Genomic DNA, 16,670 nt, shown 5'->3' with positions numbered 1-16,670 from the left:
GCTCAGGCCCACAGTAGTTGGGGTGCCCCAGCCCTGCCCCCGTCCAGTGCCACCCAGGCTGCTCCCCTGGGCATTCCCGTGCTTTCCCACTGGAGCACTGTCCTTTCTGGGGGGCCTAGGCCCTGCCGTGTGTCCTGGTTCCCAGGGCCACAGAGCCATTCATACTGGGCACGGGGCAGGCTGTCCCCCGGCCGGTTGGGGGCAGGCCCAGGCCACGTCCAGCAGACGCTCACGGCCTGTGGGTCTGGTCTCAGGTGAGCCACCACCCGCCATCGGCCGCACACTATGTGTTCTCCAAACACGGCTGGAGCCTCTGGCAGGAGATCACCATCTCCAGCAAGTTCCGGGGGAAATACCTCTCCATCATGCCGCTAGGTGAGCGGGGGCAGAAGGACACTCTGGATGACGGGGAGGGTTTGCCAACCCAGAAGCCAGCTTGGTGCCTCCAGGGGTGACGTCAGTCCCCCTGCAGACTTCCTGGATGCCCCCCTGACCTGTACCCTATCCCCAGTCTGCACAAATACTGCTTCTGGTTCTCAGGACCCTGGGACCTCGGGAGGGTGGGTCAGGCTGGCTGGGACCCAGCATGGCAGGCCATGACCTCTGACCCTATATCTGGCCTCCAGGTGCCATCCACTTAGAATTCCAGGCCAGCGGGAATCACTACGTGTGGAGGAAAAGCACCTCGACTGTGCATAACATCATCGTGGGCAAGCTCTGGATCGACCAGGTCAGGGGATGCTCTCGGGGAGGGGCCGTGTGGCCCAGGGATCGGCCGCTGACCACTCCCCTCCCTTACCAGACAGGGGACGTCGAGATTGTGAACCACAAGACAAAGGACCGGTGCCAGCTAAAGTTTTTACCCTACAGCTATTTCTCCAAAGAGGTGGCCCGGAAGGTAAGCAAGGCCACCTCTCGGAGCCTGTCAGGGGGGAACCCCGGAGAGGGGCGTGTGCCTACGCTGGCCCTGCCAATGTCCCCACGCTGGCCCTGCCAATGTCCCCAGGTGACAGGAGTGGTGAGTGACAGCCAGGGCAAGGCCCACTACGTGCTGTCAGGCTCGTGGGATGAACAGATGGAGTGCGCCAAGATCGTGCAAAGCAGCCCCAGCAGCCCCAGCTTGGACGGGAAGCAGAAAACGGTGTACCAGACACTACCGGCCAAGCTGATGTGGAAGAAGTACCCGCTGCCGTGAGTGGGGCTGCGGGGCGAAGAACAGGCAGGGAGCGGGGAGGGGACAAGCCAGACAGGAAGCGAGCGGCGGGCACGGGAGGGTTCAGGCCACGCCTGAGGGGAGCCAGACACCCGACTGTAAATAAGCGTTGACACCATCAGGTGGCAGCACGTCCTATGCAGAGACTTTAAACAGGCTGATTGATGGGACAAGTCCGCATAGTCCAAGGAATGCAAACCAAACATGAAAATAAGTGCAGGAAACTATAAAAAGTGGCACAGCTGATTCCAAAGAGAATGAAACAGAAATTCTACAAAGGAAACATAAAGTAACTGAAATTGAGAACTCCATGGGAAGGTTTAATAGAGAGAACCCATTGACTGAATATAGGTCAGAAGAAATAATCAAAATCTTCAGATAAACAGACAAAACCTGGAAAAGCCAAGCACCTAGAGAGAGAAGGCTGGCCACCTGGTGACCCAGAGTGAGTCCCTGGAGCAGCCCCACAGGCATCCCCGGAGCCTGGGAGGGTGCAGCGTCAGGACGTGTAGGGCACGTTGAGTTTGAGAGCAGGGTCCAGCAGGCTTCTGGTCAGAGTCCAGAAGCAAGAGACCATCTCAGGAGTCTTATCTGAGGAGAAAACAGCAGAGATTTTCCACATCTAAATCTATACAGTGAAACTGTTGAAACTAGATCAGAGAAAATATTAAGCAGCCAGATTTTTAAAAAGATGTACTTTCTGAGGAACGGCAGACTGACAACCTTCTCCTCATCAGCAATAACGGGAGCTTGAAGACAGATGAAATCTTACACATGCAGAAAGACTCACTGACAGGTGAGAATTAATTACACACCCAGCAAGAACATCTTTACAGAGTAAAGTTGAAATAGACATTTTCAAGCCACTCATTTTGCCACCAGCAGACCAGCACTAAGGATAGAGCTCCCAGATAGAAGAACCAAGATGTGTGAAATGAGGAACAAAACCTATGTGAACAGTGAGTAAATAAGAACAATAATGTCTTGTGGGGTTTAAAATCTAAACATTAAGTGCAACTGCACAATCAGGTAAGTCAGAAAACTGGAAACTTTTCAAAGGCCCTTGTGCTACCCAAGAGGAGGGTCAAGATGCACACTAATTTCTGACTATGTGAACTGTGCATATTGTAATTCCTAGAGTAGCTACTAAATTAATATGTTTAATTGGAATCCCAGAAGGAAAGGAAAGGAAAGGAAAGAAAGAAAAATAGAAAAGAGAGAGAAATAGTTAAAGAAATGATGGAAATAAATTTCCCCAAACAAACAGATGAAAGACCTTGGGTTGAAAGGGCCCGTTGGAGTTCCAGAGACAAGAAACAAAGAAAAACTTCTGCCTAGACCACAATATACTGAAAATTAAGGACACCAAGGAGAAAATTCTAATAGCTTCCAGAGAGAAAAGATTTCAGTAGAGAATGAAGAATCAGATGGACATCAGATTTTTGGAATAATATTTTCAAAGTAATGAAGAAAATGAAATTAGAAGGTAAAAGTTTCAGTCCAGGGCCTCCCTGGTGGCGCAGTGGTTAAGAATCCGCCTGCCAAAGCAGAGGACATGGGTTCTAACCCTGGTCCGGGAAGATCCCACATGCCGCGGAGCAACTAAGCCCGAGCGCCACAACTACTGAGCCTGCGCTCTAGAGCCCGCGAGCCACAACTACTGAGCACACGTGCCACAACTACTGAAGCCCGCGCGCCTAGAGCCTGTGCTCTGCAACAGGAGAAGCCACCGCAATGAGAAGCCCATGCACCGCAACGAAGAGTAGCCCCCGCTCGCCCCAACTAGAGAAAGCCCGCGTGCAGCAACGAAGGCCCAACACAGCCAAAAATAAATTAAAAAAAAAAAAGTTTCTGTCCAGCTGAGCTATCGTTCAAATATGAGGCTGTGATAAAAAAACAAAATGTTCTCAGGTGAACAGCCTCAGAAGGTTTGCCACACAAAAACCCACAATGAAAACAGTAGTCTAAAAGGGGGAGGGAAAGAATCCAGAAGGTGCTACAGTAGTTATATGAAATAAAAGGTTGTGTGTGGGAGGGATTTTCAAAATAATTACTAAGACCAAAGAAAAGCAGAAAATGTTCCCACAACAGTCCAGAATTAAAAGTGTAGATGATGTTAACACAATGGAGTCTAGGGAGACAGAGGACACCAAGGGATGTGAAGGTAGAGACCAACAGAAGATTTTTAAATCAGTAAAAAATATTAAAAAGACAAAAACAGCAAGTTAACACAGTAGAAATAAGTCCAGGCATAATAACATAAATAGATGAAACTCACTAGTTAAAAAAGCAAACTATTGGGTTGGCCCAAAAGTTTGTTCGGGTTTTCCCTACCATTTATGGAAAAACCTGAACGATCTTTTTGGCCAACCCAATACTAACTGACTGGATTTTTAAAAATCCAGATGCATGCACCTTCTAAGAAAGATCCAAAGCGTAATGATGGGCAAAGGTTGAAAGTAAAAGATAGACATATCATGAAAATACTAACCAAAAAGCTATAACAGCTATATTAATATAAGGTAAAAACAGACTTTAGGACAAAAGCATTATTAGGGATGGAAGAGTTGCTACATGATAAAACGTTGAGTTCTTCGAGAAGATATGAACCGTATGCATGACACAGACATTATGCATGTAGTGAAAGAGCCTCAAAAATACACAAAGCACACATATTGAGAGTAAAGGGAGAAATGGATAAATCCATCACCACACTGGAAGACAGAGATTTCAACACACCCTTCTCACTTGTTGAGAGTCAAATGGGGAAAAGCAACCCAGCAAGATGGAGAGCAAAAAAACACAGGATATACATATACTTATGGTTGCAACAGAGAACAGGCTTTTTCTCAAGTATACGTGGAATTTATGCAAAAATCAATCGTGTACTAAACCCTAAAGAAAGCCTCAACAAATGTACAGAGGGTAGCACACAGACCACAGCCTATGATAAGACAAATTAGAAGTTATGAACAAGATGTCAAAAAGTCCCCACATATTTGGGAAAAAATTTAAGTTGCTAAATAATTCATGGACAAAATAATAAGTTAGAATGGAAATTTTAAAATGCCTAGAACTGAATGAGAAGAAAAAGATATCAAAACTGGCTGGATATACCAAAGGCAAAGCTTCAAAGGAAATGTATTGCCTTAAATAGGTATATAAGCTTATTAAAGCTTTTTCATTCTAAGAAATTAGAGAAAGTGCAACATACAAACTGAAAGAAAGAAGAAAATATACCTTAAAAATAAAAGCAGAGGGACTTTCCTAGTGGCGCAGTGGTTAAGAATCCACCTGCCAATGCAGGGGACACGGGTTCGAGCCCTGGTCCGGGAAGATCCCACATGCCGCCGAGCAACTAAGCCCATGCGCCACAACTACTGAGCCTGTGCTCTAGAGCCCGTGAGCCACAACTACTGAAGCCCATGCGCCTAGAGGCCGTGCTCCGCAACAAGAGAAGCCACTGCAATGAGAAGCCCATGCACTGCAACGAAGAGTAGCCCCCGCTCACCACATCTAGAGAAAGCCCGTGCACAGCAACGAAGACCCAACACAGCCAAAAATAAATAAAATAAATTTATTTTAAAAAAAAAACAAGTTTAAAAAGAAGTTGATCTTTGAGGGAAAAAAACGAACAGAAAACTACTGGCAAGACTGATCAAGAGAGAATATAGAAATAAATATTATTAATGTTTTCATTATTATATTTAAAGTATAAAGAGATTATTAAAATTCTCATTGGAAGGACAAATTTTTAGAAAAATATAACTTACAAGAACTGAGTCTAGAAGAAAAAAAAAAAGCATGACTAATCCTATAATTAAAGATACTGAAGCAGTAGTTTAAAAATTTCCACAGGGAAAACACAAAGCCCAGGTAGTTTTATAGGTGAATTCTACCAAGTTGTCAAGAAACATACACCTCAATTTTATAGAAAATCTACCAGACCATAGAAAAAGAAATACTTTCCTTTCTTATACTGTGAGGCCAGTATAAGATACCTAATACCAAACCAGGCTAAAAGAGTAGTAGGAAAATAAAAGTTCTACCCTCTTTCACTCATGGATAAGCACAATTCCAAAACAAGACATCAGAAAATCCAACAGTATATGAAAAAGATAACATTCTTCAGTCATGTTGAGTTTATCCTGGGTACGCAAGGATGAGTCTGTACTAGAAAATCCATAAATTTGTTACATTAACAGATCTGAACAAAAGGCATCTTAGGTGCCTCAATATAAGATTAATATGCAAAAGTCAGTTGCATTTCTATACACTAAAAGAAAACAACTAGAAACTACAGTTTAAGAGAAGACACCAATTATCATATCAGAGAATATCAAGGACCTTGTAACAAATCTTATAATATATACAAGACCTCTATAGAGAAAATTATAAAACTTTGCTGAGATATCAAGGAAGAGCTAAATGAATGGAGAAAGATACCACGTTCGGGGGTAGAAAGACTAAGTACTATTAATATGTCATGATCTAAAGAGTCGGTAAACCAAACAAAATCCCAATAGTGATTTTCATGGAACTTGATTTCTTAATTTATATTGAAGAATAAAGGGCCAGGATATTTCTAAAAAAAAGAGGACTTGCCCTATTAGATACTTATTTTGAAGCTATAGTGAAATAGAATAGTAAGCCTGGAAACTATGCCCTGGATGTGTATATATCTTTGGTATATAACAAAGGTCCCATATCATAGCACATGGAAAGATGGCACCATCCACTAAAAGGATCTCGGGAAAATGGTTATCCATATAGAAAAACATTAAGTGAATCGTTCCCTTACATTATTATAACAAAAATCAACTCCAAATAAAGGTCTTACAGTAAGTATTAAGTTTGACTTACTGTTAAACAGTAAGTTAAACTCTAAGTAGAGGGACTTCCCTGGTGGCGCAATGGTTAAGAATCCGCTTGCCAGCACAGGGGACAGGGGTTCAATCCTTGGTCCGGGAAGATCCCACATGCTGCAGAGCAACTAAGACACAACTACTGAGCCTGTGCTCTAGAGCCCACGAGCCACAACTACTGAGCCCACGAGCCACAACTACTGAGCCCATGTGCCACAACTACTGAAGCCTGTGCGCTTAGAGCCCGTGCTCCACAACGAGAGAAGCCACCACAATGAGAAGCCCGTGCACCGCAATGAAGAGTAGCCCCCACTTGCCGCTACTAGAGAAAGCCCACACGCAGCAACAAAGACCCAATGCAGCCAATAAATAAATAAATAATGTTCCTTTAAAAAATAAATAAAAAATAAATTCTAGTCTTTCTGTATCCACATACTATTAAAAAGAAACAAAAAACCTCTAAGTAGAAAATATAGATGAGTATCATCTATAACTTACGGAAATTATCTTAAATAAGACAAAAACACTGATGTATTCAATTATATTAAAATGCTTCTGTTCATTAAAAGAAATTTTTCTGGGGCTTCCCTCGTGGCTCAGTGGTTAAGAATCCACCTGCCAATGCAGGGAACATGGCTTCAATCCCTGGTTCGGGAAGATCCCACATGCTGCAGAGCAACTAAGCCCGTGCGCCACAACTACTGAGCCCACGTGCCACACTACTGAAGCCCGAGCGCCTAAAGCCCATGCTATGCAACAAGAGAAGCCACCGCAATGAGCAGAATGAGAAGCCCACGCACTGCAACAAACAGTAGCCCCTGCTCGCTGCAACTAGATAAAGCCCGTGCACAGCAACGAAGACCCAACGCAGCCAAAAACAGATAAATAAATAGGAACAAAAAGAATAACAGACCTTCTAATGAATAAATAAAGCAAAAACAATCCAATGGGAAAGTGCAAGTCATGAACAAGAATTTCACACAAGAAGAAACATGGCCAATCACCATACGAAAATGATAACATCATTGGTAATCAGGGAAATGCAAATCAGAACCACAATAAGATGCAGTTTTACCTTCATTTGATTTGAAAAAATGAACAGTCTGGTAATATCAAGTGTTGAAGAAGATATGGATCCACAGTATCCCTTATACATCACTGGTGGGAACGTGAGCTGGTATGACCATGCTGGAAAGCAGTGTGGCCTTACCTTCTAAAGAAGAACATCACAGACTCTGCAGCCCAGTAATCCCACTTCTAGGTGTATACTCAAGAGAAACTCCTATAAATGTACAACAGGAAACATAAGATTACTCAAAGCAAAACTTGAAAACAACTCAAACTTATTGGATGAAATAATTAGTATATTCACACAAAGCAATATTTACAGTAGTTGAAACAAATGAACCACAGCAACATACAATACAGATAAATCTTAGTAATATAATACTAAGTTTAAAAAAAGCAAGTCCGAGAAGGTTACATACATATTCTTTTTATACAGTTAAAAACAGGTATCTAAAATATATGTATATGAATACACACACAGACATACACACACACTTAAGACTACTTAAAGATGCAATAAAATTATATTAAAAGGAAAGCAAAGGACTGATGAACCCAGGAGTCCTGCCAGTGGCTACCTGAGAGGAGGATGGATTGGTGAGTTTTCCTTATGGTCAGATGTAGGTTTTGTCAGGATTCTACCTTTGGTTTAGGTGGCAAGGTCGCATTAATACAAGCAGGCCGGGGCTTCCCTCGTGTCGCAGTGGTTAAGAATCCACCTGACAATGCAGGGGACATGGGTTCGAGCCCTGGCCCAGGAAGATCCCACATGCCGCTGAGCAACTAAGCCCATGCGCCACAACTACTGAGCCTGTGCTCTAGAGCCTGCGAGCCACAACTACTGAAGCCTGTGTGCCACAACTAGTGAAGCCCACATGCCTAGAGCCAGTGCTCCGCAACAAGAGAAGCCACCACAATGAGAAGCCCATGCACGGTAACGAAGAGTAGCCCCCGCTCCCCGCAACTAAAGAAAGCCTTGCGTAGCAACAAAGGCCCAATGCAGCCCAAAATAATTAATTAATTAATTGATAGAAAAAAAATACAAGCAGGCCATGTAAGGACCAACATACCAAGTATTATGACTAATTCAAAACTTTCACAGTATCAAAGCAGTATAAAAAGAAGAAAACGAAATAAGATAGATTTAAATCCAACATATTAGTAATTACATTAACTTCCCATAAGCTTTCAGACAAATTTTTAAAAATCAAACTTTATGTGGTTTACAAAAAATACATCTAAATAAAATAAAGACTGGAATAAAAGGATGGAAAAAGATATGTATACATAGAAATACTAACCAAACAAAAGCTGCCTTCAGCTATAGTAATATCACAAAACAGACATTAAAACAAAAGGTCAAAGAGGGACAAAATGATAAAGGTTCAATTTGCCAGGAAGATTTTAAATTTGAATATACCCTGTACCTAATAACAGCCCCAAAATGTATACAGCAAAAGTTGATAGAAATATAAGGAAAAATGGACTAGTTTACAACCAAAGTGGGAGATTTTAACATACTTCTTTTAGTAATGGATAGCAGAAGAAAATGTCTGGAGGACAAGTTTGAACAATAGAACCTTCAGGACAGCTGTAGAACATTGCACTCAACAACTGTGGAAAATGCAATCTCTTTGATTACATGTGGAACATTTGCAAAAACTGACCATATACTGGGTCATAAAACAAATTTCAAAGAGATGAAATTATACGAAGTATACTGTCTGACTCCAAAGTGAGTGTGCTAGAAACAAAGATGACTAGAAAAATTACCATATATTTATAAACTTAAGAAATGTACTTCCAACTAATCCATAGGACAAAGAAAGTATAATGAAAATTAGAAAGTATAACTGCATGATAATGAAAATAATACATAACAAAAATGGTAGAATGCAGCTAAAGCAGTAATTGGAGTGAAATGTGTAGCCTTGAAATGCACATATTAGAAAAGAAGAGACATGGGAAAATATTGAGCTAAGCATCCATCCCAGGAAGTTAGAAAAGGAGCAGCAAAAGAAATCCCAACAAAGTAGAAGGAAGACTATACAAGCAAAATCAGTAAAGCAGAAAAACCTAAAATAGGATCAACAAAGTTTCATCTTCCACCAGTGAAGAAAACGGACAAACCTCTGACATGACTGGGTAGAGAGAAGGTGCACAGCATCAACATTACAGACGCGAAAGAAGACACTGCTGTCACACACATTAAACGAATAATAATGAGGACATTATGAAACACTTCAGGCTGATATATATGAAAAATTGGACAAGGTGGGCAAGTTCCCAGAGAGGTATAATGTGGCAAAACATGCAGGTCGGTGGAGCCTGCAAGGTGCAGGGAGGAAAGGGCGAGGTGGACACAAGGCCAGGTTTGGGGGGTTCAGGGGGTGGACATGCAGGAGGGGAAGCAGAGATGGGGCCGAGTGTGTCCCGGCAGCTCACCCCATGGGGCCCCGCAGGGACAACGCGGAGAACATGTACTACTTCTCGGAGCTGGCCCTGACCCTCAATGAGCACGAGGAGGGCGTGGCGCCCACCGACAGCCGCTTGCGGCCCGACCAGCGGCTGATGGAGAAGGGACACTGGGATGAGGCCAACACGGAGAAGCAGCGGCTGGAGGAGAAGCAGCGCGTGAATCGGCGCCGGAGGCTGGAGGCCTGCTCGCGGGGCTGCGGTGCAGAGGAAGGTGAGGCCAGTGGGGAGGGGGGCCCCCGGGAGTGAGGCCAGCGGGAGAGGGCATGGGGGTCTCCCAGGAACTGGGAGGAGATGAGGGGACTGGAAGAAGCTGAGGGGGAGAGAGGGGATTCCCTGGGGGCAGGGAGGGGTGCTGGAGAAGGGGGCACCCCAGGAGCAAGGAGGAGGGCCAGCAGGAGAGGGGACAGGGAGTGGTTTTCTGGGGCGCTGGGAGGAGGCAGGCTGCCCGCCCGCCTGCCCACTGTGCCGCCCAGCAGAGAAGGAGGCCGAAGTGTACGTGCCGCTGTGGTTTGAGAAGAGGCTGGACCCGGTGACTGGGGAGACGGCCTGCGTGTACAAGGGTGGCTACTGGGAGGCCAAGGAGAAGCAGGACTGGCACATGTGCCCCAACATCTTCTGAGCACCACCCCCCTCCTGCAAATACAGGCGGCTGCACAGCCTGGTCCACCTTCTATTTAATGCACTCAATTTAGTACTCAACTGACCTCCCCACCTTTTCCTTCTTATGTTTTTTAATAACACTTTTTTGGGGCTCCCACCTTGGAAGGAGGAAGTGCTGACCCGGGTTCTTTCCAGCCCCCAGGTGCCCCGGGTCTCCTGTGACCCTTCATCATGGACTTGAGCCCCATCAGGCCCCCCAGCTCCAGTTTCCACACCTCAGGCAGGCTGGCCCGGGCCCTTGGCTGCTCCAGTCACCAGCCCCCCAGGGAGGAACTGGCCCCCTCCCAGGGAGCCACTTTTGACTTTTTTAGAAAAAAAAAGATCTCCATTTCTTTCCAGCCAAGGTATTTAGTAAATATTTTTAGTACAGCACTTGGTGGACAACTTTCTAAGTGTGCTTTCTTGCCACAGAAGTGTCCTGGCAAGAGCCCCTTCTTTTTAAGACATTGGGAAGCCAGATGGACCCCTTTGAATCGGGAGCATTTTGTAGCTCAAACAGCAAGGCCATGTGTATGTGAGCTGCCCACCCCCCAGGAGCCCAGGACCCCCCAGAGAAGGGAACCAAGGGCCGCCGGGCCCAGGAGAGCACAAGTCAGTTGTCTCTGGAGCCAGAGCCCCACGCATGGTGGGGAAGGGGACACTGAGGGACCGCCATGTGGATTTGAGGGCAACAGCCCCTGCCTAGCCCTGGCCATGCTGGGGCTGCTCCCCGGCCCCACAGAGGCCGGGCCTACAGGCGCTCCTGCCACAGAACCCAGCCCCAAATCAGCAATAAGAACCAACCCTCGGCTCAGCCTGGGTTGGTATCCTGGGCACCAGAGAACCCAGAGTCCCGTCTCTGGGGTGTCCCATCTCAGCACCCCTGAACTCTTTATTTGCCATATATATATATATATATATATATATATATATATATATGATATATAAATATATATAAAATAGCTATTTTGCTTAAATTTTTATGATATGTAGAAGTGAAAAAATGATGACGACAGGGTGCTCCTGTCTGAGTTTGGCCCTCCTGTCAGCTGTGCCCTGCCCTCTCCTCAGATTCCCTTCCAGTGGCTTCTGCCAACTGTGGGGGGGGGGCCTGGGCCACTGTGGCCACTGTCCCAGCCCCTCAGAACTCCTACTCAACCTTTCACACTTCAATTTGGTCCTGAAAGTTCATCACAGGGTTTTACTTTCTACTCCAGGACTGGTTTTGTTTTTATTAAAAAAAAAAAAAAAAGTGAAAACACCAACGTGTGAAATGCCTTAGGGTGCCCACTGGAGGGCGGGTGGGCAGGCACGCAGGCAGCCCCATGAGGCCTGCGGCAGAGCTGTTCAATGTTCCTTTTCTCAGAACTGTGAGTGAGCACCTTCTGACCAGTAATAAAAAATCTTGGAGTTTTCCACGGCCCCATTCCTGAGTCTGTGACTGGGTGGAGCAGGGCTGACACGGGAGAGCAGGCGACAGCCCGCAGGTGGCATGGGGGAGGGGTGTGGGGCGCTATTCTGCTCAGCGCCAGAAGCAGGCAGTGGGAGGTTGGTCTGGATGGGGAGGGGCGGGGATGGAAGACCTGGTGGGACAGGGTCTGGGCCAGGAAAGCTGCAGAGGGCTGAGGTGGCACCTACTGGAGGGTCACAGTTTGGCCTGAGGCCAGGCCAAGGCCCTCACCACTCTCCACAGGGAACACTGGCCCTGGTGAGGTCTAGGGTTGCTCAGTGACCATGACCTGACCTCAAGCAACTTGGATCACTAGCTCCCGGGACCCGAGCAAGGGTGGCTGGTCTGGCCCAGTGGGTCCTCCTCCCACTGCCAGCACTTCCAGGTGACAGGATGGAGTGGGGCAGGGCACCACAGGGGCATCAGAGCCAGGCTCTAGCCACCTGTCCCAACACCCCAATGCTGTGGGATCCAAGGCTGGTACCGTACAACTCCTTCCAAGGCCTTAACTTTCCCATCTGTGGGGAGGCAGGCACTGGTGAGTCCCTGCCGAGGTGCTGGAGGGACAGCCCTCACTGGAGAGAAGGGTGTGGGGTGAGGCAACCCCAGGATAGCCCTGACCCAGGAGGCAGTGGAGGATCTGCCAGGGGAGGGAATGGAATATAAGAATAGAATTTTCATATATCCAAATATGACAACAGCAAATAGAATCCAGCCACATACAAAAAACTGATACCCCAAATTGGTAAACATATGCCCAAGCTGGTTTTACACAGTAATGCAAGAATGGGTCAAAATCGGGAAGCTTTTAGTTGTAAATCATTCATTGTACCAACTAGTTCAAGAGGGACTTCTTCTGGATGGTAGACTAAATGCCTGGATTATCCTTCTTTGTGGAAAACTAGACATGTTGGATAAAATTTTAAAACACCTTAAATGCATCCATGAGCTGTAATGGATATAAGGAATCCTCAGGCCAAAAATTAAGTGGATGTGGAAACCTGGGGAGATAAGAGCTCTGAAGTCTGCTTCTCACTGGCATTTACTGAGCCCACTGAGCCTAAGTTTTCACTGCCTCAAATGACCTGCCTGATATAGGGCATCCAGTTTGAGATAATCTCCCTCAAGCTGGGCCCCCAAAGGGCTATACCTTCAATATACCTTCAATATAATGGTGAATCAAGAATAATACAAGGAAAATTGCTTGTCTTAAAGGTTAGTCATAAGCAGAGCAGAAAAAAAAAAAATCCCCTAAGAATTTGTAATCAGGAGCAGACCCTCACTTGGCTTCACAGCCCAAATACATGCTATCAGGATGATCCAATAAAACCTCTAGTAGAGAATACAGCACGGTCCCAAATTGGCAATGTCCCCCGTCACATGAGAGAAACAAATCCTCTCTAGAGGTTCTCCCCTTCATTCCAGACCTTATGGAACCCCAGATGTGAAGATGAAAGGAAAACGAGCAGCTCACAGTATAACATCTCCAAACACACAAGGAAATACAACATACACTGGCATAAGCAATGGCCGACAGAAATAACAGCAGAATCAGACATAACAAAACTACTCAATATAGTAAAATTAACAGACACATATAAAATAAGCATGTTTAATATATTTCTAGGAACAGAAAGGTGGCTTGAAAATGAGTAAAAAGCATTCAAAAATACTAAAGAACTTGCAGAAATTGAAAAAAATCACTAAAAACAATGAATAATTTTATAGCAGATTACACATGAAGAGAGTATTGGTGACATGGAAGTGAGATTTGTGGAAATTATCCAGAAAGCAACACAGACACACAAAGAGGTGAAAAGTGTAAAAATGAAATTAAGAGACATGGAGGATAAAGTGAGAAGATCCCACATGTGTCCAATCAAAATGGAACAGAAGCAATCTTTTAAGAGTTAATGACTAAAAAATTAACTTTTGACAAGAAACACCAATATACAGAGTCAATTCCAACAAATCCTTGTCAGGGTAAATAAAAAGACATCCACAGCTAAATACAATATAGTGAAATTGCAAGACCTTTAAAACAACAAAATTTTAAAAGGAGCCAAACTTGGGTGGGGGATACCTTGAAAGAGCATTGATTAGAGAGTTCACTGTCTTCTGACCACCAAAGAAAGTCAGAAGACAATGAAGTGATATCTCCAAAGTAGAAGAGAAAATGTTAGTATTCCTAGTGAAAATATCTTTCAGGAACCAAAGGAAAATACGACATTAACAAAATGTCTTATTAAAACAATACTGGGACTTCCCTGGTGGTCCAGTGGCTAAGACTCCATGCTCCCAATGCAGTGGGCCTGGGTTTGATCCCTGGGCAGGGAAGTAGATCCCACATGCATGCCGCAACTAAGAGTCCACAGGCTGCAACTAAGAGACCACATGCCGCAACTAAGAGGCCGCCTGCCACAACCAAAAGATCCCACATGCCGCAACGAAGATCCTGCACACAGCAACGAAGATCCCACGTGCCGCAACTAAGACCTGGCACAGCCAAACAAATAAATATTAAAAAAAATTAAATGGCTTATGGAGTTAGACTTTGATAAGTATTGGACTGGTCATTCGGATTTTCCCACATCTTACTGAAAAACCCAAACAAACTTTTTGGCCAACCCAATATTATGTAAAACATATAGAGGAATAGGAATACTAAATTTCAAAAACTGAGGAAAAACACCGTATGTGGGGGAGAAATTTTCAGTCAATCTAAAAGAAAGCAGGAAAGGAGAGGAAAAAGGAATGCAGATAAGCTGGAATAAAAATTTAAAAATAAGAAGATGGAAATAAGTTAACCAATATATCAATAATTACACAAAATTTAAACAAATGCTTTGGGTAAGAACAAAAAATATCAAATAAAAACAAAATCCCACTATATGCTAGTTACAAGAAAACACCTAAAACGTAAGTACACAGACAAGACAGACTTTGAGACAAAAAATATTACCAGATGTCAACTTTCAGAAAATAAAAAAAGCAATCACTTCTTGGCCTTTTGGCTATGATCAAGGGTAGAAAATTTAAAAAGCCACTTTATAATGATAAAAAGTAAAATTCATAGAGTTCTAAAACTCACAGGCACCTAGTAATATCTCAAAATAAAGTAAAATGGACACAATCAGAAGGAGAAATAGATAAATCCACAATCATAATGGAAGATTTTAACATCTCTCTCCCAGTAATGAGAGCTCAGACAGACCAAAAATATCAGCAAGGGTTCAAACAACACAATTAACATCTGGTAACAGGCACATATAGGGAATTACACATAACTGCAAAATACATATTTTTGAAATGCACACAGAACATTTATGAATATTAGCCACATACTTGGGCCAGTTGTCAAGCCTCAGCAAATTTCAAAGGACTGGCATACAGACCACATTCTCAGATCACAATGAAAGTTCAAAATCAATAACGAAAAGATAATTAGAAAAAGCAACCACGTTTGAACATTAAGAAATATGCTTTTAGGGCTTCCCTGGTGGCACAGTGGTTGAGAGTCCGCCTACCAATGCAGGGGACATGGGTTCGTGCCCTGGTCCAGGAGGATCCCACATGCCACAGAGCAGCTGGGCCCGTGAGCCATAGCTGCTGAGCCTGCACGTCCGGAGCCTCTGCTCTGCAGCAGGAGAGGCCACAATGGTGAGAGGCCCGCGTAACGCAAAAAAAAAAAAAAGATATATGCTTTTAAAATAACTCAAGGATCAAAGAAGAAATCAAAAATCAGAAAATACAATTAAAAATTAAAATATTGGGCTTCCCTGGTGGTGCAGTGGTTGAGAGTCCACCTGCCAATGCAGGGGATATGGGTTCCTGCCCCGGTCCGGGAAGATCCCACATGCCGCGGAGCGGCTGGGCCCGTGAGCCATGGCCGCTGAGCCTGCGCGTCCGGGAGAGGCCACAACAATGAGAGGCCCACGTACCGCAAAAAAATAAAAAAATAAAAAAATAAATAAAATAAAATAAAAATTAAAATATTATATACCTAAACTTATAGGACATAGATAAAGCTGTACTTAAAAGGAAATTTATAGCCTAAAAGCTCATGTTGTAAAAGAATAAAGGCTAAATAATGAGCTAAACATCCAATTTGAGTAGGAAAATGAACATTAGGATAAACCCAAAGGACACATAAGGAAATGAAGATCAGAAATTAATGAAAGAGAAAACAAACATAATAGAAAGGACCAAGAAAGCTGAGGTTGATTCTTGGAAAAACTAAAACTGACAAACTTTAATGATAAGGAAAATGGAAGGAGGAAATGGATGAACCCAAAAAACAATATTTGGAATGAAAAGAGGACATAGAGATGCTACAGATATTTTAAGGGTATTGTGAATAACTCTGTAACAACATCTTTGAAAACTGAGATAAAATTCTAGAAAAATAAAACTTAAAACTGACTCAAAAATTAGAAAAACCTGAATAGTATTATAACCTTTTAAAAATTCAGTCAGTTAAAAAATCTCCCCAAACATATACACACAAAACTCCAGACACAACTGACCAAGGACTAACCAACCTTACAGAAACTATCACAAGAGGGATACTCCCCAACTCATTTCTTGAGGCTAGTATAACCTGGTCACCAAAACCTAACAAGGACAGTATAAGAAAGGAAAATCACAAACTAGTGTCACTCACATGCTGGTACAATTCAAAACAAAATATTAACGAATTAGCAATATAGAAAAATTATAATCACTCCAGAAGTGCAAGGTTTAGCCTATGAAAAACTAACCAATGTAATTCACCATGTTAACAAATTAAAGGAGAACACTGAATGGTCATCTCAATGGATGCAGAAAACACTTGAGAAAAAATTCAACATGCATCAATGATATTTAAAAGGAAAAAAATGCTTAAAAATAGGAATAGAAAGAAACTTCCTTAATCTGATGAATGATATCTACCAAAGGGGAAAAAAGCTTTCTCTGT

The 16,670-nt window shown here is 43.7% G+C and overlaps 1 protein-coding gene and 1 long non-coding RNA gene across 6 annotated transcripts in view; one reads left to right on the top strand and one right to left on the bottom strand.

Moving 5' to 3' along the window:
* The window catches only part of OSBP2 (oxysterol binding protein 2), a 176,987-nt gene extending 165,620 nt beyond the window's left edge, over positions 1-11,367 (top strand). For 3 of the 5 annotated variants that reach the window (XM_060121271.1, XM_060121273.1, XM_060121274.1), the window contains exons 9-14: positions 255-375; positions 627-730; positions 803-898; positions 1,007-1,191; positions 9,609-9,835; positions 10,098-11,367. In XM_060121271.1, coding sequence (XP_059977254.1) covers positions 255-375; positions 627-730; positions 803-898; positions 1,007-1,191; positions 9,609-9,835; positions 10,098-10,243 — 879 coding nt within the window. In that variant the 3' untranslated portion in view covers positions 10,244-11,367. The remainder of the gene's footprint in view (positions 1-254; positions 376-626; positions 731-802; positions 899-1,006; positions 1,192-9,608; positions 9,836-10,097) is intronic. The other 2 variants (XM_060121272.1, XM_060121275.1) reach the window with 1 other exon arrangement.
* Positions 1,504-8,270, bottom strand: LOC132504160 (uncharacterized). The gene is made up of 3 exons (XR_009534757.1): positions 7,725-8,270; positions 7,154-7,360; positions 1,504-1,804 (listed from the first exon to the last, which is right to left on the bottom strand). It is a non-coding gene; the product is annotated as an uncharacterized LOC132504160 (long non-coding RNA).
* Positions 11,368-16,670: the final 5,303 nt, after the last annotated feature.

Source organism: Lagenorhynchus albirostris, chromosome 14 (assembly GCF_949774975.1).
Source record: "Lagenorhynchus albirostris chromosome 14, mLagAlb1.1, whole genome shotgun sequence".
In the NCBI taxonomy this organism is placed as follows: Eukaryota; Metazoa; Chordata; class Mammalia; order Artiodactyla; family Delphinidae; genus Lagenorhynchus; species Lagenorhynchus albirostris.
The sequence above is the reverse complement of the archived record's forward strand: the minus strand, read 5'-3'. Positions and strand labels throughout refer to the sequence as shown.